The sequence below is a fragment of the Halichoerus grypus genome, chromosome 13 (genome assembly GCF_964656455.1).
Source record: "Halichoerus grypus chromosome 13, mHalGry1.hap1.1, whole genome shotgun sequence".
NCBI classification, from domain to species: Eukaryota; Metazoa; Chordata; class Mammalia; order Carnivora; family Phocidae; genus Halichoerus; species Halichoerus grypus.
In genome coordinates, this window is record NC_135724.1 from 51934589 (window position 1) to 51958939 (window position 24351).

The 24351-nt window shown below is 39.1% G+C and overlaps 1 protein-coding gene across 5 annotated transcripts in view; it reads right to left on the reverse strand.

The window, feature by feature from the left end:
• The window catches only part of LPIN2 (lipin 2), an 85657-nt gene that overhangs the window by 33969 nt on the left and 27337 nt on the right, over positions 1–24351 (reverse strand). For 2 of the 5 annotated variants that reach the window (XM_036122336.2, XM_078060561.1), the window contains exons 1-2: positions 24087–24317; positions 4146–4346 (exon numbers count right to left, since the gene is read on the reverse strand). In XM_036122336.2, coding sequence (XP_035978229.2) covers positions 4146–4346; positions 24087–24197 — 312 coding nt within the window. In that variant the 5' untranslated portion in view covers positions 24198–24317. Of the gene's footprint in view, positions 1–4145; positions 4347–24086; positions 24322–24351 lie in introns of those variants that run through there. The other 3 variants (XM_036122337.2, XM_036122334.2, XM_036122333.2) reach the window with 2 other exon arrangements.

A 24351-nucleotide genomic window follows, 5' to 3' on the forward strand; every position in this document is an offset into this window, starting at 1 on the left:
CAGAGAAAGAAGTCACAAATAAGGAGATGAGGAGGAACATTCTGGGGATGGATTGGAATCAGTGGGAACTCATGATTTTTACAGACAGATATAGGTACGTGTATCTACATACGTAGATTTTTTCCAGCTCTGCCCACTGACAGGGCCTAGAAGCAATGACACCTCAGTTAGTAATGAGCAAACCTAATGAGATTCTTTGTTTCTAGATACTATTCTCTAATAAGAGGAACCACCGTTCCTCAGAGAAAATAATTCCTGGGCTGAGGCAGGTAAAGTGGATTCTTCTGGAATATCTTATGGTGCCAGAAAGTAAGGAAGTGCTCAAAAAAATGATGGGAGCATTTCAAGAGGACTCAACTTGAAGGAGCTAACTACCAATTGCCAAACCTAGGACAATTTGAGCAATTAAATAATGATAATAATGGATTATAACCCACAGAGTAAAATTAATATTCAGAAGTCCATACTGATCTAAATAATTGAGTAAGTAAACAAGAGAGAAGGATAGCTTTTCAATACAGTAGAATTCAATTAATAAATAGAGTAGGAAGGACGAAACAGAAAACCATTTGGCAAACACCACAGTAATAATTGTTGCAGGCAAAATTCATCAGTGTATGGTAAAATTCACGGGTAGAAGTACGATGAAAAACAGGGTATTTGCACCGTCTCCAAGTTTCTCCACACAAATAAATTCACAGTGAAGAAACCCAGTAGAAGCCATTAACCAAAGGATCAAAGTTAACATCATCAGTACCGAAGCATGGCACCATGTTGGACCTCCTGAGATGATGCACTGAGAGGCGTACACCCTCACTCTGCGTTCTTCCCTAAATGAGAAAACATCACACAAACTCAAACTGAGGGACAATCTATATAATAACCATCCGTACTCTTCAAAAGTCAAGGTTGTAAGGAAAGATAGAACAGTTAGAGAATATAAGTGAAAGCAATGTGGGATCCTGGATAGGATCACGGACAAAAAGACGACAGCAGTGGGAAAACTGGCATACTCATTTTGATGTACTACTCCCTGTAAATTGGTATCTAAAACAATACTTGTATCTATATAGTCATACTTCCTCCCCTGTGGCTTAATCTTACTAAATATATATGACAGATGTTGAAACAGAACTGATTTGCTTTTTAGAAATACTGGCTGTAGGGGGTGCCTGGGTGGCTCAGTCAGCCAACTCTTGATTTCAGCTCAGGTCATGATCGCAGGGTCCTGGGATTGGGCACCATGTTGGGCTCCACGCTTAGTCAGGAGTCTGCTTGAGATTCTCTCTCTCCCTCTCCCTCTGCTCATGCTCGCTCTCTCTCTCCCCCCCCCACCCTCCCTCCCTAAAATAAATAAAATCTTAATAAGAAAAGAGAAGAAATACTGGCTGTAGCAGACTCTTGTTCTGGCATGCCATTCTTCAGGTAAGAGTATCTCTGGTGTGTCCTTTGGGGATCTATTCATCATCTGTTTCACGTGTGGCTTCAAAGCGAGGAGGTGAGGCTGCTGTCCATGCCAAGCCAATCAATATATTCCATCCCAGCTATAGGACCAGGGAGACTGACAAGTCTGACAGGGAGACTAAACACTGATGCTTCTGTAGGAAGAAACAGCTCTTTCTACTATGGTTGCTGAGTTCCTGGGAAGTAAGCCTGGAGGTATTGTGGCCATCTTGCATTTTAGAAAGCACACACACAAAGGGATGCAGAGCTGAGAGGTGGGAGGAGACAGAGTTCTGGTAACACCCTCAGACTCTAAATAAAGCCCTGATTAATTCAAATGCCCCTGGACTTTAGTTATACAAGCCAATAAATTCCCTTTTCTGTTTAAGCTAGTGCGAGGTGGATTTTTGTCACCCACAATGGAAAATTCCTGTCTAATACACTGGGTTATTTAACTTCAATAAGTTTTGTGTTAAATCACAACAAAATTAATATTTAAAATATCAACTACAGGTTTACCTTCTGAAATTCAACTCTTGAGTTTTGAAGTATACTGGGAGTATTGGTGTTCTATCAAACAAGAACATACCAATGACAGTGGGAAAATTATTATTATTTCCCTAACCAGAGGCTTAAAGGTGATTATGATTTCAAGTCTACTTCATATGTGTCACCATAACTGGGGTCTTAGTTTAAAATCAATGAATAGCTTTCCCTAATCCAAACTGACCTAAAATAAGACAAATAGTTAATCCAAATTGCCTGAGTATCTCAAGGCAGACATGGTTTCGGTTTTACTCTCAAAGGAAAGCTGTGTTTCGGTTAAATAGCCAAATTTCCTTCTAAACACATCCTTTGGATTTCTGGGATATTAGTGCAAAAGAAGTAATTTTCTCTTTTCCTGTGTCTCGTGGATAGATTCCTATTAAATAATCCAAGGGTGAGACAAGATATTTAACACAACCATTTGGGCAGCCTTGTACAGAAACTGTACATCTTAATTGGAAGCATACAGCACGTAGAAAGAGGTATGTTGTCTGTCCAGACACCATTTACAGATACACAAATGCTTACATATACAACAGCCTGCAGATTCCATTCTGAAAGGCCAGAAGACTTAACCAATCTGCTGATCAAAAACACAGATCACAGAAGAACAAACAAAAGTGCCATATAAGCCATTTTATGAATAGATCCTTACAAAGCTAATGGGAAATTTCAGTGCATAAACAGTTTCGTACAAATTCTCCCAGAGCAGATAAAGTCTGAAAGTACTACAGGTTAGTGTTACTGGCAAGAAATAAAAAATTCCAAGAAGCCTAACTGTGGCCGAACACTGTTTTGCAATGGGCAGTTTCCAAGTTACTAAATGAACTGCGTGACTGCTTTTGGTTTCCAAAGGGTGACTGAACAGAGGCCAGACCACACAAACCCTGCCACCCTGCAACATGGCTCTCCAGAGGAGAACTGATTTATAACCCCTAGAAAAAAAGATGTGTTTGGGGGGTGGTAGGGGAGGGCAGGAAGGGAGAGTATCTAGTGCTGTGAAACCCGTAAAAGTTTTCTTCCATTCTCAAAACAACCTATGTTTAATTAAGATAGAAATTTCTATTTTAAGGAATAAGATGTTTCCAACTTATGCCAGTGGTCCTCTAACATAGTTCTGTGCCCCAATATGTTGTGAATCTTTCAAAATCCTGACAAAATCTCCCTACATTGTTCAGGTAGATAATGTGGGGTAAGAGTAGAAAGGAAAACTACCACCATGTACCTGCAAGGTTTTATTACCAGCTCAGTGTTCTAAACTGACTGACATCAAATACATTTACAAGCCTTCCCATCGCTCCATTACTTGAAGGTGGAGAATGTAAGAAAAAGGAAAACCAACACAAATTATTTTCTTTCTGAATGAATCTTCCCCAAAATAAATAAAAGCCAACAAGCCTATGGCACGTAGGTTTGCATTTAGTAAGATCAGGAGACAAGTCCTGGTATTACTAACAAAATTTAGATACAAATAAGATTTAACAGCTTTGTCAAAACAAATTTGGCATTAATTTTGTTTAAATAAATGTAATGTATTCTGAATTACATCAGTCTATCCCATTCACAATTGGTATGAAGGCAATGCCCTAAATATTTTATAAATTTTTAATTTTATTTGCCAGAGACAGAGAGTGAGCAAGCGCACAAGCAGGGAGAGTGCCAGGCAGAGGGAGAAGCAGGGTCCCTGCTGAGCAAGGAGCCCAACGTGGGACTCCATCTCAGGACCCTGGGATCATGACCCAAGCCAAAGGCAGACACATAACCAAATGAGCCACCCAGGTGTTCCTTCCTTAAATATTTTAAAGTGCTGTATAAGGTAAATAAACTTTTCAAAGACACCTAACCTTCCCCATTTATAACTCCAGTTTCTCTATTTTGTTCTTCTGAGTTGCAACAAATAGGATTATCAAGATTAATTTTCAGCCTTTTTTGCCCCCTTGGAGAGACCTTCTATAGTAAGACTTATATTCAGCAGCAACTTCAAAATAACACATAAAGGTTGACTTCTTATACCATTATCTTCAACGTCATACAGATGTGCATCCCCCCAACCTCTGCGGCGGTGGGGGGAAGCCCGGAAAGCACATAAGAACAATTTATTCTGTTACCATCTAACCTTTCACCCTCTTCGAGAACAAGCTGTCCCCTGCACTCACCACTTTCTCTTTGGATCTCAGGACCCCCAGCTTCCCAAACCGAACGTGAAAAGGCGAGCACTGATAGGTGCCATCCTGCTGCCGCACCACAATGACGTCGATGCACCCGGACAAAGTGGCTTGGTTAATGCCCTTGTAGAGTTCCTTCACAGTGACAATCACCTGCCCAGCCAGCTGTCCCACATAATTCATGGTTTGAAACTACAAAGACAAAAAAAAATTTATATGAGATAGTAACAATGAATTTGTGGATCTAATGACAAAGAAAAAAACAGTAGTAATTAAAAAGACATTGCACATTTGTAAACCATATTACATATTTTATTAACCTTGCTGATTTCGAACCAGTAAGTCTCATGCTACCACTGTTTTTACACATTTCCACACAAGGACAAAATCAGGTGGTCCTTTTGTGAGAGGCTGTCCCAGCCAGGGCCTCAGGCATGCGTAAGTTCCCTTTTCTTTTCCATCATCATGGATCCTACAGCTGCCCGTGTTACCCCTAAAGTTTAGAATCTGCACAGAACCACCAAAGAACCCAGACTACCACCACTGCCCTCTTGCCCAAGATCATTGGGAACGTGAGGCAACTGCATCCACCCTGACCACAGCAGCCAAGCAGAAAAAATGACCAATGATCACCTCCAGAAGAAACCAGAAAACAGGTTGTTTCTGCTGAAGACAAGTAAGTGAGAGATGAGTTTTCTACAAAACTATTAATAGGATATGGTTCAGAGACATGCTAGATTAAATAAACTCTGGGTGAGCTAGACCGGGTCTAACCTATTTATAACATTACTTTTATTGAAAATCCCCTCAATACTTGAACACAACTCACTGGAACATATATTCATGTTCTACAAAGCAAAGAAAAGGGTTTTAATCGTGTTGCTCAACAATAATTAGTCAAATCAGGATCACTAGGCTCTAAAATGCTCCTCCAGAAAGGGTCAAGGAAGGATAGGAGTGTGCACCTGACCAGGGCTGAAGGATGAGAGGAAATGCTTCCTCTTGTGCCCCACATCCGTTGTGGCTGCAGCTAAGACCACAGGTTGGGGAGCCCACCATACAGTAGGTGTTGAAGACCAGTGGGGAAGTCTCCTTGAATCTCCCTCAACTTTTACTAATTAGAAAAAAATAGCTCCTCATCAGTCCCAAGGATGTCAAGTTCCATCTCCAGCTATCAAATACCACATTTCATTCATGAGACACCGACACCCCTCGTATTATGTCAAAGCACAATTCAGCAAATCATTCTCCTGGGGACAGGTGGGACATAGACCAAACAAGAGATCCTCCACAGCTCCGGCTAATCCAGAGGCCAACTTTTACTGAACCAGAGAACAGACAGATTATTCTTTAGGTCATTCATCATAAGCACAGTTGTCTCTTTAAACTCAGCTTTTCAGGAGCCTTAAGCTCAAAGTTACATGCTCAGAAAAGTTACCAAAGATCACATTCTATGTTGTCAGGTAAGTCCAAAGCTGAATTGGGAGAAAGAATGTTACTCCACTGGGAAAACTTAGGGGCCTGCCAGGACATCTGCCTCTAGAGAAACTCACCCTACTCCCCACAAGTGAGTGTGTGCCTGCTGGCAGTGCCCAGATTCCACTTAAACTTTTTTTTCTCCTCTTCTACACAGATGAATGTGTAATCAAGACCCACCAGTTTTACACCATTAAGCACAGCCACAATTTTATCCCAGAAAATTTTTTGAATATTTTAATGTTACCAAGGCCCCAAAATTTATCTACAGAAGAGATAACTTTGAGGATGTAAACTAACTGCTAAACTCACTACTAAATCGGGCAGTATCCTTTACAAAACAGTTACAAGTTGGTGTGATTTTGGTTTTAGAAGGATTCATTTGGTAAGGCCAAACTAGGCAAGTGTTCAATAATGATTTCCTCAGTGAATAAAGGAATGATCAAATGAACCATCAATAAATAAGACAAAAAAAAAAAAAGAGAAACATGTAGGGAGGAAATAATATTTCATCAGAATATTCGTATTACATCTCATTTTTAAAAATTACTATTTTTTATTTTGCAGTAACTGTAGATTCACAGGCATGTAGTTTTAAGAAATAATACAAAGAGATCCCATGTATCCTTTAAACCAGTTTCCCCAATGGCAACATCTTGCAGAATTCTAGTGCAATACCACAATCAGGATATCAATATTCATTCAGTCAAAATGGAGAACATTTCCATTATCACAAAGATTCATTCTATTGGCCTTTATAGCCACACCCAGCCACTTCTGTCACTCTCTCCTTAATCCCTGACAACCACTAATTTGTTCTTCACTTGTTATTTTTGTCATTTTTAAGAAAGTTATATAAATGGAATATGGTATATAATGTTTTGTGATTGCCTTTTCCCACTTCTATTGCTATAGAGATTCATCCAGGTTGCTGCATGTATCATGTTCATATTCCGTTAAGTAATAGATGTTCACAACATGCTTTTTGATTGTCACAGCATGTACATGAACCACCACCCAAGAAGTCAATCTTTGTATTACTGCTTGACTGGTGGCAATTTAAAAATGAGTTTTGTTACAAATTTTTAAAAATTTCGTAACTAATTATATAATTATATATATTCTTTTCTTAAAAGAAAATGAAAAATGTTAACTTCAAGCATCTCCATTCAGCCATAAAACAAGTCTTAAAAACTAAATGTGTAAGGAGCTTACATCAACTAGAACATAGGATCCATAAATAAGTGTAACTACATCTATTCAAAATGATTTTAATTACCATGGTTAAAGGATGCACTGTTATACAAGACAGTCTACTGTGTAAATGCCAGTTGCTAAATGTAGAAAAATATACTCTATCAAATGACTGTTTTTTTTTCTTAGCAGATATAAAACAATTCTGTGTGTATTATGAAGGCTGGGAAAACAAAAGTAAAGGGAGTCCTGCTGCTGTAACTAATTCCCTACACCCTGGGAATGAGGGGCACACTTCTGCTAGGAGGGGCACTCCAACTAAACTGGGGAAGGGGGCTCCCTCATGGTTATGTCTGTGGGGAAAGCAGTTGGTTGTTGTACACATGATACGTTAAACAGCTTCTTCTTTAAGCATTATCTATCACCAAAAAACTTCATTCCTACATGTCCAGCCCAGCACTAGCCATAATAAAGCTAAGTGAGAACAAATTCAGGCCTGACACCTGTCCTGTTCAATGCCTGGGAAAGTGGGACTCCGAACAGGGGCAGAAAGACGATTAAGTACCCACAGTCACATGTCAGGGATACACCTCACTGAAGACACTACCTTTTGAATAAAACAAAGATTAAAAAATACAGCAAAATAATATACACTGTAAATTATTCATTAGAGCGAATGATGAGAAAAAAACAGTAGAAGAGAGAAAATAAATTCAAGGACAGACAGGGACGGAGAATAAGAGAGAGGGGATGCAGAGACAGACAGATGGAAATTCAGAGACAAAGCAAAGACAGAATAAGAATACATACATAATCAGAAAGCAGATGGACATAAAGATGCCAATACAGAGAGAGGAATGTGGAACTGAAGGATGTTCATAGAGCAGCATCCCTATCTTCAGGCTCACAAGCACAAAAGAAAATATAAACATGTATTAACTGATTCTTAGAACTGAAAGTATCTAGACCAGTCTTTCAAATACCAAAAGCACTTCTAGCACATCCCTGAAATATGGTAAAATTAATCATCACAGTAGCAGCAACTCATTTTTTGAGATCTTACTATGTACCAAATTCTTAACAATATTTTAAAGGCAGGGGTGGAGCAGATGGAGGGGGAGAGAGAATCCCAAGCAGGCTCCATGCCCCATGCAGAGCCAGAGCTCGATCTCACGATCCTGAGATCATGACCTGAGCTGAAATCAAGAGTCAGATGCTTAACCCACTGAGTCACCCAGGCACCCCACTATGTATGTACCAAAATGCATTATCTCAGAACTACCTTATGAATGAGTAAATATTATTATTTCTATTTTTAAAGATAATAAAATTAAGGCTTAAAAAGGTTAAATATTGTTATGGACTATTTGTGTCTGTTTCTCAAATTCTTATGTTGAAGCCCTAACCCTCAATGTGAGGGTATCTGGAGATGGGGCCTTTGGGAGGTAATCAGGTTTAGATGAGGTCAAGAGGTGGGACCTCCAAGATGGGATTAATGTTCTCATTAGGAGAGCTCATGTTCTCTCCTCCTACTATGTGAGGAAACAGAGAGAAGGTGGTTGTGTGCAAGCCAGGAAGTGGGCCCTCACTAGGAACTAAAATTGGCCAGCACCTTATCTTGGACTTCCCAGTCCCCAAAACTGTGAGAAATAAATGTTGTTTAAACCACCCAATCTGTGGTATTTTGTTATGGCAGCCTGAACTAAGACACGTTATCTTCTTAAACATCATAACTGCCCTACTGTTTTTCAATGTTGGGGTACTTCATTGACAAAGACTCACTCCTTTCACCAAGAAGTTCATAACTGTTATCAGACAGCCCTAGTTACTATGTCCACTAGAACTCACAATGGATATGCGACACCCTCTTCTAAATGATACCACTTACACCGAAGAGTTTGTTGTACAACCATAACTAGGTCTCATCTATTCTGGGCTAAACATTCTTCTTCCTTAAAATATCTAAAATGACTGGGTTTACTTTCACTTTTATGACAAACTAGAGAACTTTCTTTAAATGGGAGATCCAAAACTAGACACAGTGGTGCAGACAGACCTGACTGATACACAGTGTATACAATGTAAAGTGTGTTTAGGTGCAGGCCCTGGCTCCCATGGGCTGGGTTAAATATTGGGAGCTCCCAAGACAGGGAGGCACTTACTGATCACTAAACTAAAAATGGAAAGAATCAGAAGACAGTAACTAAAATACTTATCAGAAACTAAATGGCCCTTTATGCATAAAATTCAATAGATTTCAATCAGTCCTTCATGAATAAAATTCAATAGTGTCCACTACCAGATTTTTCTTATCAAATATTTTAAAGTAAACATACACTAGTATCTGGAATAAATGAGTAGCTTTCAAGATTCAATTATTTACCAAAAATTTAAAGATTTGTTTAGCAGCTTTTCCTGAGCATCAGAGAAACTAAATAAACCATCATAATATGTAGTAGAGATTTATAAATGGAATCCATCAGTAAATAGGTTCAAGTACAGATCCTCTTCCTATAAAAACTGCCCCACATTATTTAAAGGTGATATGTTCAAAAATAATTTTTGCTAAGGAAAAGAGATATAGGCGTTATTAAAAAACACAATTTCTAAATTGTGATCAATACAAAAATGGATACATTCCAAACCACTCATATATATCATCAAAATCTGTTTCCTAAGTTTTAAGTTTACCTTCATATATTTATTCAATACTATTAACTAGTTAGCAGTACTACTACTAACAAACACAACTACAGGTGTTATAATGTCCATCACATGTCAAGTGCTATGTAAGCCTGTACTTTAGTTCCTGAATATTAGAGATCAATATTCCCATTTATATGAGGAAACTGAGGTTCAGCACTGTCCAATGTCACCACACTAAGTGGTAAAGCTGATATTCAAACTCAAGTCTGATTCTAGAGCCCTTGTCCTTAACCGCATCTCTAAGTGACAGAAATGCTCTAAGCACGGATCCCAAAAGCCTTGATGAGACCGTCCCCCCCTCCGGATTTCTTGTTGCAAGTGGGCTGCTTTTAGCAACTGGAATATTATTTTTACTTAAGGCTGCTTGGCCCTCCAAGTCTCCTCTACACGCTATCACCAGAGGTAGCACTGAATACTATTTCCTGCTAGGCCTGCATTTCAAGATTAGGAAGTAGACTTCCTGGGAGATCACGTGTGGTCGGGGCTTGTGGACAGAGATGAACAGCTTTTATCCAAGAACCTGCCCTGAACATTCTAACCTTCTGCTCACAGATGTGAGGAGTGTGCTATGAGGGAACAGAAACTTCTAGATACTTCAGGAAACAAACACCAGAACACTGTTGCCTTGTACACATTCCAGCTTACACCTATGCTCCTAGACCAACCTCCTCCAGGCATCCAAGCTTATATTCTGCCTTTGAGTAGCACTTAATATTTTTTAAGAACTTTCTCAAACATACTTCATTTGATCTTCAAAAAGAGAATTTAGGTTATATAAGACAGACATTTTTCATTTCATTTTACATTTAGGCTGAGAAAAAAGGTATTTATTTTCCATTATTATTCACTAGAACCCAGCTGTACTGTGACTCAGGATCCCAACCTTCTTGCTACTTCCCACAGTAACTTAAATCATGGGCCTCTCAAGGTGAGCTGGTAACCCTGAGGACAAGAGATCTCAGGGCTGAACTCAAGTTGTACTTAAGTCCTACAGTCCTCCAGGAATTCCAGAGTCTCTTAAAGGTAGCCAAGCATGAACTGGAGGGCACTATCAGCTGAGAACTGAACTCTGAAAAAAGTAAGGAGATGAAAGGCAGCAAGGGCAGACACAGAAGCACCTGCTGAAAGCTTCTCCCTAGTCTGGGAGGTCAGGCATTTGCGAATGAAAAGTCCCCCAGAGGACTTGCCCACATCCTGTCAAGACATTTTCTAACATTTACTCGGTGGCCAGCAGACAATATGGAGATCACAAAGAACTAAATGAGGTTCAAGTTGGCCAGACATATGTAACGGAAAACTATACAAAATAGTACTACCTCTGAGTGAGAACAGACAACTGACACTAAGCCTGAAAAGGAACCCAGCTTTCCTGGAGAAGCCACTCTTGGCCATTTAAATTCAAATAAATGCCTTACTTTGTACCACTCAGCTTTTTAATCCCCCATCATAACAAAATGCTAATTTGTTTAATTTTTCTTATTTTATAAACAGCTGCCTTAAGAACAGGAAATAGCCGCAGCATAAGGAACAGCCCTTGCCCTTGGTGAGGGAAGGGCCTTACCCCAGGGCTCCAAAGTAGATGGTGCAGTAAGGCCCATCTGATTTCCTTAAAACTAAAGTCCATGAGGAAATGCTGACAGCTGCACCTCTAAAATGCATTGCCCTGAAGTCTCCTCAAGATCACAGCAGGTCCCCTTCTGTCCCGCGATTGTGGAAACAGGGCTCTCCTTCATTTCTAGGACCATTCAGTCCCCGTGTACAGAATCTGTAAACTAAAACCCAGTGTCTCCCAGCAAAATTCCGGAGTACTGTACAATTCAAATAAGAGACAGCACAGCTCTAAAGGCAGAAGAAGTGCAGAGGAGACTGAAAATCAGTAGGACCTGTGACAGACCCAAGGCGATGCTAAGGGAAAGGAAGCAGCTGGTTAGGATCGCCACAATTTCTAGACAAGAGCTAGAAATACATCTGGCACATAGATGGGATTCAGTAAATACTGCTGAATGAAGAAACCAACTTAAATATGGAAATAAAAAGGGCAGACTTGGTGGGGAACTTCCTACTAAGGCTAAACTTCAAAAATTTTTACTTATTGCACTGGTTCAAAATTTTGTGTTTATGAAAATCATCCTTAACAGTTTTTTGAAATGCAAATTTTCTTGAATTTTTTTGAAGTTTAATAACTAATTATGAAGATGACCCAGGTTAGGGAAGCATAGCTCCACGTAAAAGCAAAAGATCCTATAATAAAATTCCATGCCTGTTTTTGCTACCTCCAAAATCAGTCTATCATAAAATGAACTATAAGAAGGCTTAAAGCCTTGGCTGCTGTCTTGGATCTTTCTTTAGAGAAGATGTACAGGAGAATTCTAGAAATCTTTCGGAGCTGGGGTCTAGCCTCAGAAGATTCTTTCCTGAGACACAGATTTAGCCAGGATGAGGTGTTCTTTGGAGGATCTGGGTTTCTAGTCAGTTCCCTGTAGATTTTGAGGTGTCTTTCTAGAGAAGAACCACCCTATCACCTCCCTTGTTTGAAGGCACAGTCACGGACTGTTTTAGGTCTAACCAACTTTTTTTCCCTGCTAAGCGAAGAAAACTGACAAGGACCACACTGCAAGGTTACTATTTCCAAAGAGTAGTCCTCTGACCACCTGTAACAGAATCAAGTTTTGGTGCTGAAGAATGTAGATTCCCGGACCCCAATCCAGACATAAAAAACTGGAAGTGGGGTCTTAAGGATCGGTTCTCCATGATTCTAATAGGCATCCAGGTTTGGGAACTAACTCAGTCTCTACTGCATGAACTTTGTCCTCCCAGTCCTGATTCAGCTTGGGAAAACCGAGTATCCTGTCCTTTAAGGCGTATCTATTACCTTGACGTGTAACCCAAACTAAATAGACCTTGAATTTCATATATTCTAATAAACAGCTGACCTGATCATTTCATAAGACTTGAATTCTAGACTGGCAGTGGTTCTGTAAAAAAATTTTAAGATTTTTTTTTGTAATCTCTACACCCAATGTGGGGCTCCAACTTAAGACCCCGAGATCAAGAGTCGCATGCTCTACCAACTGAGCCAGTCAGGTACCCCTCATTTATAAAAATTCTGATCTGGGAAGATTGCTCTCCTAGCAGTTCCTTCCTTAATTTTAACCCAATACTATTCAACATCAACCTTCAGGATAGATAGGTGAGAAGAGGAAATTTTCTGACCCGATATTCCTGCTTTGGAATTTGAACAGATCCATGATGCAACAGCTAGATCAGAGGGTAATTATAAGGCTCCCTGGATCACAATGATTTCATCTTTCAGAAAACCCTCCAAAGGGGTAAATAAATCCCTAGTAACCATATCTGCGCTTTGGGACTTAGACCTTGGCACCAGCTGACTGATGGGGTAGGGAGACCTCTGACCCAGACAAAGTGTGTATAGAGAGCCAAAGCAACAAGAATCTAGCTGGGCTGAGCTACTTGAGCAATAATCCAGAAGGCCCACCAGCTCAAGACACTGAGATGCCACAGAGCCCCACACCTTGCCCTCTCATCACTTCTCTGACTCATGAATGGTCATAAGTTTCTTTGAAATGGTTCAGTGTCCATTTCTGATGTTTACCAACAAAGGACTTAAATACAGATAGGTGGATACTGATTCTGACCTGATAAAGCCACTTCGAACTCTCTACAACCCGCCCTCCCCACCACCAAAAAAACACCCTGAGAAAACTAGTGAAAGCCTTCTTCCCCTGAACAACTCAGAACTTTTTTTTTTTTAAAGTATAGTCGACACACAAGCTTACATTAATTTCAGGTGTACAACATAGTGATTTGACAATATTTTTTTTAAGTTTGGTTTGTTTTTTTTTTTAATGAGAAAACATGAGGCTGGCCTTAAGTTTTAGCCGGTGAGTCGATAAATTGATTTCTAATCTGTCACGACATATTCTCTTCAAGGAAGTTTGCAAGCACAGATTTCTGCTTACTGAGCTCACTTCTCTGTGATTTCACCATGCTCACTAGCTACAAAGTGGATGAACAATTATCTTGGGCTGAGTAAGGTTGAAAAAAGGGAAGACACTTTGCCGCCACAGCAAGATACATTTTTTTCCCAAGTGGTGGTCCCAAGTTTTACTAGAATATTTGCTTTGACTTTTCAGCAGGTACAACTGAAGGAAGGACTGTGTCCCCTATTTAATGTTCAAAAACCATCAATTCCCTACTTTCCACCCCAGTTACTGGCCTAATAATTTTTTGGACAATCCTCCAAAATCCAACCTAAGTTTTCTTCTCAATCTATCCAGCTACTACTGTTGGCTGTTAATCTAATATTTCATAAGAAAGAAGAGATGGGAAGAGATGGGAATAAAGTATGCCCACACAGAGCACAATCCAAAAGAAGATCAAAAAGAAGATCAAAAAGAGATGGGGCGAGGAGGCATGGGCTCAATGGTTAAGAAAGCCGCAGGCAGCAAGGGGTCTGTGGCTATGTGCGTCCAGGGAGCCCCACCCTGCCCTTTCCCTACCACAGCACAAAGGCACTCACCACAGTACCCCACCTCCAAAGTTCCGACAAAGAAAGATGGGTTGTATGCTTCACGGTCTCCCCAAAACCTGGCACAGTGCCTAGCAATGAGAGGTTTTTAATGAGTATTTTTGGACCAACAAATGTATGAATCAATGAATGCAAGATCCAGTGAACAGAATCAGCAAGGAGAGAGAGAAATATACACAATGTTTTGTACTGTAACCTAAATAAGAGAGAAATTCAAGAAGTAAATGAAGATATGTGTGTATATATACACATAGCCGCACATTAAGAAAAATGCCAAGAATAGTGGGGGCCAACCCAATGTTCCAAAACCAATGCTCAGATATTCTGAAACCAATGCTTTTCTCCAGATGCTAGTTAAGACTTCACCGAAAAAAACTTGCATAAATCTGGTGTATGTGAGTGACAATTAAAAATGACACCCACCTTCGATGGGTAAATCTAAAAATATCCCCGTGAGAACAAATGACATCTGTGCAGATCGCTCTGAAGAACACAGGGCAGCCCCAGAGCAACTTGTAGAAGAGACCACTGGCTGGTCTGTCAGGGGAAGTCAGTATGCGGAAGTCAGCTGAAGCTGAGGTAAGGCAGAAGGTGACAATGATCATACCATGACCAAAGACTATTATAGAAAACAGGGTGAAACAGAACTTAGGTTATCATTTCCTACTAGCGAGTCTACTTACATGAAAATGCCCAACATTAGAATTCTATAAGGCACAGCCTTCAAGGTAAATAGCTGGTAGCAACAGTTTCATTTTCCTAATGCTCAGCAATTTAACAAAATATTCACCTTTTAAAGCAACAGAATTGGCACAGAGCAAGGAAAACTAAATGTTCAATTTTACACGTATCTTTAGATTTCACTACGCATAATGAAGTACGTGTTCCTTGCGTAGATCCTAAAGAGGCTAGCAGCACACTAGGAAAGGTGGGCCCTAACTACTTGCCTCAACCCTCGTATCACTCCTGTGACCAAAATCGTTTCAGACTATTGCAGCTCTATAAAATTTAACAGTTCTTGTATTTCTCTTCGTCACTTCTCCCTTTGTTTCCCAAATTACAGAATAATGCTTGAAACGAAGGCAAGTCTCTGATAATTTAGTTCATGCTTTTTCCTGTCATAAATATGCCCTAAAATATGCCCAATCTACTCATATATGAGGTGACAGATTATGTTACAGGAACATTTAACCTGACTGGAGACTAGAGAGAAACACAGAAGTGAAATCATTAAGAAATGTAATGAGTTTAAGATTCCATTTATAGTTAATAATGAAAGACATTAAACTATTACTTAGTCAACATTAGTTTAATGGTTATACCTATCAGCATATACAAACTTCTGGCTAAATGTTCATGCCAAGTCTGCTATGAAATGCAATTTTAAAATTTCAAATAGCTATACCTTGACCTATTCAAAATCAATTCTTTTTTTAAAGAATGAAGGTGTACTGGGGCGCCTGGATGGCTCAGTCGTTAAGCGTCTGCCTTTGGCTCGGGTCATGATCCTGGGATCCTGGGATCCAGTCCCGCATCGGGCTCCCTATTCCGTGGGAAGCCTGTTTCTCCCTCTCCCACTACCCCCTGCTTGTGTTCTCTCTCTCACTGTGTCTCTGTCAAATAAATAAAATCTTAAAAAAAAGAATGAAGGTGTACTCTACATAGACTAAAATTAACCCTTTTCTAGTGTACAGTTTTAACCATGCAATCACATAATAACCACCATAATCAAAATATAGAACTAGATCCTTTCCCAAAATGCCCCCCGCCCCTCTGTAGTCCATGCTTTTCCCCCATCCCCTGCCAACCACTGATCTGTTTTCTGTCTCTATAATCCTTGTCTTTTCTAGAATGTCACATAAATGAAACTATATAGTATGTAGCCTTCTGAATATGGCTTCTCTCACCTAACATAATGCATTTGAAATTAATCAGTATTGTGGCAGGTATCAGCATTTTGTCTCCTGGTGTTAAGTACATAGTATCCCACTACTCAGATGTTCCAAAGTTTGTCTATTCATCTACCAGCTGAAAGACATCTGGCTTGTTTCCAGTTTTTGGCGATTACAAATAAAGCCATCAAAAACGTTTGTATACAGGCTTTTGTGTGAACATAATTTCATTTCATTGGGTAAATAACTTAGGAATGGGACTGCTTTAGATGTATTTTTGCAAGGTTGATTTTGCAGCTATTGTTTTTAAAATATCTTTGGTGTCCTGGGAGAAGTTTGCTATTAAAATAAATCCTTTAAATTATTTTACAAAGTGGTAATAACTTAATTGTTTTACAAGTTTGGCTTTTCATATGTGGGAGTTACTTTAAAATAGAGATTCACTTACACGGGTGAAAATTCAAACTCTTTTTAATTACTCACACTATAACTTTTTAAGCTATGCATATCCTTGAAAAAATACATATAACCTAACCTACAATTCAGATGTTTTGCTCCATATTCTTCCTAGTGTTAGCCATGCGAAAGTGATGGGGGGAAAAAGAGAAGAGGGCAAAACATTTATCCCTTCCAAATGCCATTTTATATACCTCATCTCATTTAATCTTCACAATTAGGTGAGGTAAATGCCATATGCATTGTAGTAGCAAGAAAACTGGGGCTCAACTTACATGGAGACAAAGCAATTTACATAGAGCCAAATAGTTACACTGTGATTGACAGACAAAAGCTCAGATATGTCTGTCTCAAATGCCCAGGCTTTTTACTGTATCTTGGGACCATAAGCTCCTAAAAACACTAATGCTAAGTTTAGTAATTTTCAAGGCCATGTGTAAGTAGGAATTTCATAAATGCTTTTAGAAGGCCATCAGGATTCTTCCACATGCTATCATACATGAAAAATGTTAAGCTTTCTATTATGAGTAGCCCTAAAGGTATGACTACATTATAGTCATAAATGTTTAATTTTTTTTTAAGATTTTTAAAATTTATTTATTTGACAGAGAGAGACAGAGAGAGAGGGAACACAAGCAGGGGGAGTGGGAGAGGGAGAAGCAGGTTTCCCGGCGAGCAGGGAACCCGATGCGGGGCTCGATCCCAAGACCCTGGGATCAGGACCTGAGCCGAAGGCAGACACTTAACGACTGAGCCACCCAGGTGCCCCAATTGTTATAAATATGTTTTAAGGAAGATGTTCTCATCCTAAACTTTCTAGGATAAGACAACTGTGGCTAACCTATTTTGGTGGTGATCACTGATAACTATAAGCAACTCTAAGATAAAACAGGAAATTTGATTGTTAGGCTCACTTTCACATATGAAAAGCACACAATCTCAGCAGGTTTCTAAGGAAACCGTATGCTGTATTTTCAATGATGACTATCACTTTAGTCCACACACTGGTAGGATACAATTTCCTTTGAAACATTCTGACTTTATTTGAAGTTCTATTTACTCACTGACCTAGATGTCAGGAATTGACATCATGACTCTTCTACAGTTGAAATAACAGCCGTGAGACTGGGAACAAATAAACATGTTCCTGTAGTTTGTAGGTCTAGGGAAAGACGTGTTAAACTAAATTCATCTTCTTCTCATGTCCCCCCCAAAACCTCAGTTAATATCACTGATGAATTAAGTTGTTTAAAACTTGTCCCAATTGTGTTAAGTCCTTGGGTTGAAAGTCCCTCAACCCCCATCATATGGTACCCTGTTAAGTTCAGGTAGGAACGTGCCAGATGAATTACTCCAGTAGAATGTGAAGGTCACTGCACCTACTTTAACCAACTTTACAGCTACCAACTTAACAAGCACGTGTGGGCCTAAAGTTCACAGTCTAAACATCCTCGACAACCCCAGGCTGAAGGATTTATTGTCAAGTCTGATAGACCAAGTACCCGCTTTAGAAAGAATGCTGTGCTTTAGAGAAAAAGAATGCAGACTGCCTTATCAAAAAGAAGGTAATTCAAGGATTAAAATAAATTTGGCTTTAGTGAAATTGTGAACTTTCTGTCATTTGAGTGGGTTGTATATATACTAATATACACATGGCCTCCCTGTGCATTCAAACCACTAACACTGCCTCAAGTGCACTCAATTTCTCTGACAAGGTTTGTAAAAATGCTGGCCATAAGACTGAACTGGCTTCCCACTCCACTACAAAAAACTGGGGACTTTCTCTCCTAGCTGGCTGAGTTCCCTTAGTTAGAAGGGGTAGGAGTGACATAGAAATTCTTTTCAGTGTAAGAAGAAATGATGACTAACTCAGGAATAGAAAACAATGATGATTCAACAACAAAGGGAGTATTCATCAACGAAGACTACTTAACAAAGCCACAAGACCTTTGGGTCCACAATGTACCTAACAGATCTATATTCCAAAGCTATCATTCCCCAAGTCTGATTAATCATAAATACCTGGGAAGCTTCTAAAAATACAATTTCCTAGAGGGAAGGCTAAAACAAACCCTGTGGTATTAGACTAGAATCAGAAGTCTCCATGGACAGATGCGCAAATACTGATGTGTTTATACCTGGGCTAGAATGCACATTTAACATCCTAGCTTTCTCTGTTAAGAGGAATACTAGAATCAAGGACACTGTAGAAGCAACAAGCACACCTAGAGCCCAGATCTTGGTTTCTAAATACCATTCTCTACTAAAAAGAACCAGGGCTCCTTGGAGAAGTAGTTAATCCCAGGGCTGGAGTCAGGGAAATACAAGTTGATGCTGGAGTATCTAATAGTGCCAGAAAGTATGAAATTGTTCAAAATCAAGAAAATAGGGATAGGTTAAAGGAACACAGGAACTAATGTGAAAGAGCTCCCAATGGCTAGAGCTAACACAATTTGAGCAACTGAATAGTGATAGTATTTGATTATTACCTACAGGATAAAATACTCATGAGTCCACACGGACATAAGTTAATAAATAAGCAGGGAGAAGGGGCAGCTTTCTCTTAAAGATGAATTCCAAATAATACAGAATGGGGGAGATAGAAAACCACTATTAGAATACCACAGTAATAACTATGGCATGCAATGGATGTTAAAAATAGAGGACAAAAGTTTGAAGAGAAATAGGATGTTTGTATATTCTCAAAGTCTCCCCCCAATATTTTGCAATATTCATTACAAAAGGAAAAACATTAACTTTACAGTAGAGAAACCTGCCAGATACCACCTTAATCAAATGAATCAGGGAAACTTCACCAGTAATAAAACATATCGCCATCACGGAACTCCTGATATGACATCATGTCTGTGGTATTCTTCCCAAAAATACATGACCTCCATCTAATTAGGAGGCAATATCAGACAAACTCAAACCGAGGGAAATTCTACAAAATAGCTGACCAGTACTCACTAAAGTGTTAAGGTCACAAAACACAAGGAAAGACTGAGGAACTGTCACTGCCAGACTACTGTGACATTACCAAGAGCAAGCTGGGATTTTGGATTTGATCCCAAAACAGAAAAACGACTTTAGTGGGAAAAAAAAAATACGAATAAAGTCTGTAGTTTAGTTTTTTTTTTTTTTTAAGATTTATTTATTTTAGAGCATGCGAGCGAGTGTGAGCAGTGGACATGAGGGGCAGAGGAAGAGAGAGAGAAATCCCCAAGCCAACTCCCCACTGAGCACGGAGCCTGACTCGGGCTCAATCCCAGGACCCTGAGATCATAACCTGAGCTGAAATTAACAGTCGGACACTTAACCAGCTGAGCCACCCAGACACCCCTGTAGTTAAACTAAAAACAATTCTTAGGATCCAGTACCCCCTTTAATTGTTAAATCTGTTTTGTTTTTGTTTCTTGTTTTTTTGTTTTTGGTGTATATTTGAAGTTCAGTAAGGGTTCCAGGGGTTGGTCAGACTTGGGTATCATTGTCCCTGGCTGCCACTTGAATCACTGAGGAGTTCTGAGGAATCCTGATGACCAGGCCACCGCCCGTAGATTCTAAGTACAAGTACTTTTTAAGGCCCCAAGAGACCCCCAAATGGCAGCTTGTCAAGCTGTGTCTGAGGACTACAGGCAAGGGCATCAATGCCCAGTCCCCTCTTGAAAACTCACTGTACAGGGAACGAACAGAATTGAAGGGTGTACTTCCTATTCCTCTCCTGCCTCACTTTCCCGAAAGGAGGAATTACTTTTCCAATAAGTTCTGAATTATCAGTCTATAATGGTTATGACTTCATGCTTTGTTAGACTATAAAAGATGACAGATGACTTCTATAATCTTAACTACTGCCCCTTGACCTCTAACTTGTGATAGCCTCTATCTGCAGTTCAAGTGGAGTTAGATAAGTCTCAAAAGAATCTGGAGATTACATAGGTCTCCCTTCAGGTTTTCCTGGGATTCACTTTAGGCAAATTTCTGATGAAGGTCTTTTCTACATAGATACGGCTAGGATTAAGATAGTACACCAAGGGCATACAAAGTTCTAAACATGATTTTTATCAGAGTTAATATGGTACTCTAATAACATTAAGATCAGTATACTTTTATTTCCACCCTTTAAAAAATGTCTTCCCTAAGTATCCTAGGTTAAGCAAAGTAAAAGAGCTCAGACAATGATTCTAGATTATGCAACAGGTTTCAAAGAAGGGACAGATAAGTATTTTTCTAGAACAAGCAGCAAGAGTGAATAACCAATAAAAATTATTTTCCCTACTTTCAATTAGATAAGAATGTGTAACACGAACAAAAATTATCTACTCTAGAATTGGTGTCTAAATTTTTTTCTTCAGTACAAATGGGTTGATTTTGAATATTTAATACCTAAGATGTGAATGTAAAACATTTTATAAAAAGGTATGCGTTTTTCCCAAGAGAGGTAAGATTTTTATTTAGATCCTTTCAGGCAGTTGTGTCCAAATCCTGTAGACTGGACCAACACCTGATTCATGTGTCACCTAAAAACAGTGATGGGATTACATCTTGTTTTTCCTATGCACAACACTGCCTGACCAGCATCTGGATCAGATCTGCAATATTGGGATTATCCCAATCAACTGGGTGAAACAGTTAAGCTAACTGGGAGTATGTAATCAGAAACAAGGATGTGGGCAAACTAAAAGAGGCAGCATTTTTTTTTTTTTAAGATTTTATTTATTTGACAGAGAGAGACACAGCGAGAGAGGGAACACAAGCAGGGGGAGTGGGAGAGGGAGAAGCAGGCTTCCTGTGGAGCAGGGAACCCGATGTGGGGCTTGATCCCAGGACCCTGGGACCATGACCTGAGCCGAAGACAGTCGCTTAACGACTGAGCCACCCAGGCGCCCCAAGAGGCAGCATTTTTATAGACATTTGCTGAAATCTGTCCAGTTGTGCTACTCACAAACTCAGAGCAGCAAATAATTCAGACATATTAGTAAGTGCAAAAAAAAAAAAAAATTGTCAGTATCTAGCAAAACCAGTGTGGCATAATTGATATTTGCTGAATGAAAAGAATTTTGTTTTCTTTAAATTAACAGTTCAGTCATGTACTCTACAGCATTAGGGAGTAGTTGTGTGTATGCATGTCTCTAAGTCATTTCTGACAACAGATGGGGGCATAAATATAAAAATGGATAATAAATAATTTTCAAAAAGCCTAAACATATTTCTGGCCACAGCCTCTATGCTACTCTCCACAAAATTCCTGAGCTCATCTGTGGCATCAGGATTAAAGAGGCAAATGAGTTGTGAAAACAAAGATTCTAGGAGAATTTACTCCCCACAAACTGCCTACCTAGTAACACCACCACATTTCTGAGATGAAATAAAATTCTATGCAACTAAATATTTAGTTTTGTGAACACTCCTGATGCTGGATTGGAGGAAAGTGTTTGGTTTTGGACCCATTCACCTAGTGATATTCTAGGATTTCGGGCAGCAGGAAGTAATGACAAAATGTGCTAAGGGTGGGGGATTGAGGGGAGGCTTCCTCATCCCCCACTGAAGATTTCCTAACTCAGCATAAGACACTGCCCTAAACCACATGCCCCGCCTATCGGGTGACTTGCTATCTTCTACTACCGTGTTTGTTAGTAAATCTTACTATAAATGACATAAACATACAAAATTCTCTCTGAAAAAAAATGAGCTTTTTGGACTCGACCACACTGGTGCCCAAGTCCTCTGAAAGAGCACAGAGGGATAAGGATGGAGAAGCACTGCCCACTTGCTTCCTGGAGTTCCCTGCAGCTAGCGGTGAGGACATGAAGACACAAGGTCAAGTTCTCACTTCTGCCCCATGAGCAGGTCCCATAGCCTCTGTGCCTGGGTTCTCATCTCTAATAAGAATGTCCAGATGCTGTCTAGAGTCTCCACAGAAATACTTGATTCTAGAAGCATTTCCTAGGATTACAAGTTTGGCTAAGCACTCCTGTAGTACATGCTGCCCTAATTTAAAAATGCAATCAAGGTAGTTTAAAATAAGCAGTGGAAAATAAGGCCAGCAGATTATTTTGGAACTTCAGGATATTGAAATATGAAATAATGTGGCCTTTTCCTTACCAAATAAAGGGATTATCTTCACTTGTTTAAAAATTATGGAAACTTTTTTCAATTGCTAATTTCTAACAAAGCACAAAAGTCTCTCATGTTTTTAAATTATGAGATTTATACATTTATGTTCCAAACCCATAAAATCATCTCCTTTAAGATGGAGACATTCACCCAGGCAGTATATGAATAGTAAGGAGTGTCAGGGTCACTGAGGACCTGGACCCTGAAAACTAGGTTTTTCCCTGTCCCCCTTGCCCCCCCCCCCACACACACACCCAAGTTATAAAGTCTAACTCTTACATCATCAGTACAGCTTATTAAGCAGATATCAACTCTAGCACCCTAACACTAGCCATTCAGAAAAATCAAAGTTTCTCTTGGGGCAGGGAGGTGACTCATGGGACTTCAATGTTCTGACATCAACATAAAAGGGAACTGTTAATAAAATGCAGTCTAATCGAATACCCGTTGACCTCTCTCTAGAAAACACCAGTATCAGTGGGCATAAGAACTTCTTCCTGAGATAGGTGGTTTGTGTGTATTAGTGCTGCTCAATAAAAGAATTTTTTAGATATTCATAAAGATTCAGCTATATGCATTATTCTCCCCACTGACCTTTACAACAAATGTGGATGAATCCATATATACATACACTCTACACTATTAAAAAGGAAATTTGAAAAGTAAACTGTCTCTCTGTATACCTGACTTCCTTTCATATTCAAACAATGTTCAGTTCCATTGGTTCCTGAGAACCCTGAACAAGTACACTTTCATCAACAAGTCCAAAAAGCAAAAAGCATACAAATGTGATAACATTTTTAAAGGTGACAAAAATTTATATAACTTTAAAATCAACCTGATTATGAGCCACAGATTTTAGAAATTATCTGTTTTTTACACTTGTTTTCATAAAAACATACATCCTTAATTTCCTAAGAAATACCTTTACCTCATGGTATTTACTTCAGATTTTTGAAGGAAAAGGTTCCACAGGTAGAGTTAAATTATATTGTCCTTAATCTACCTGATTTTATTTCCTTAATGCTGACTTCTAGAACACTTTTATATGATTCATTTTGTATCTTGTCTACATTAAAAAAAAAAAAAAAAACACCTCAATTTGCATTTTGCCCACATGGCAAAGCTTACAATATTTTTTTTTTGTAATCATAGGAGAAAGACTGCAGTCACTCTTTTGTATCATATTACCAGAATAAAATGCTAGTTTCAAATATTCAGTTTTCAAAAAATTTTGGCTAGGACAGTAAAAACCATAAAACTTTTAAAATGTTTTTTATTCCTCAACTACTGCACTTAGAAGCAAAAATGTAAAACCAGATATGTTTAGTTTGAAACCTAGTTTTAAAAAAATTCTGTTTAAAGCAGCAACCTCATTTTTTCTAGGCAGAAAGTTATTTGTTAAATAATAAATAGAAAAAAGTAGAAAGATGGTGTAGCATGGTGCTACATTTTCCAAAGAAAAGGCATTAGCCCTCTTCTCTTAGTACTACCCAGATTGAGCAAGCAAGCAAAGTCAACAGGACATTGGTGCATGTAACTCACCAGGATACCAGCAGGGGCCTTTCCATGGTAAACACCTTCAGTTTTACTTAGTGAGTCTTCATGAACCTTCTCCTCCTCCTCATCTTTACTATCATCTTCTAAGTAAAACATCTTAAAACTGAACTAGCTTATCAAGCATGTCCTTTTTTCAGAGACAAAGTTACAGTCCTAAATTATCAAAACGGAAAGCCGCTCTGCTGACAAACTGAGAGCAAACTGTTTGCCGACACAGTAATATGGTTAAAACTGAAAGGAAATGGCTTAA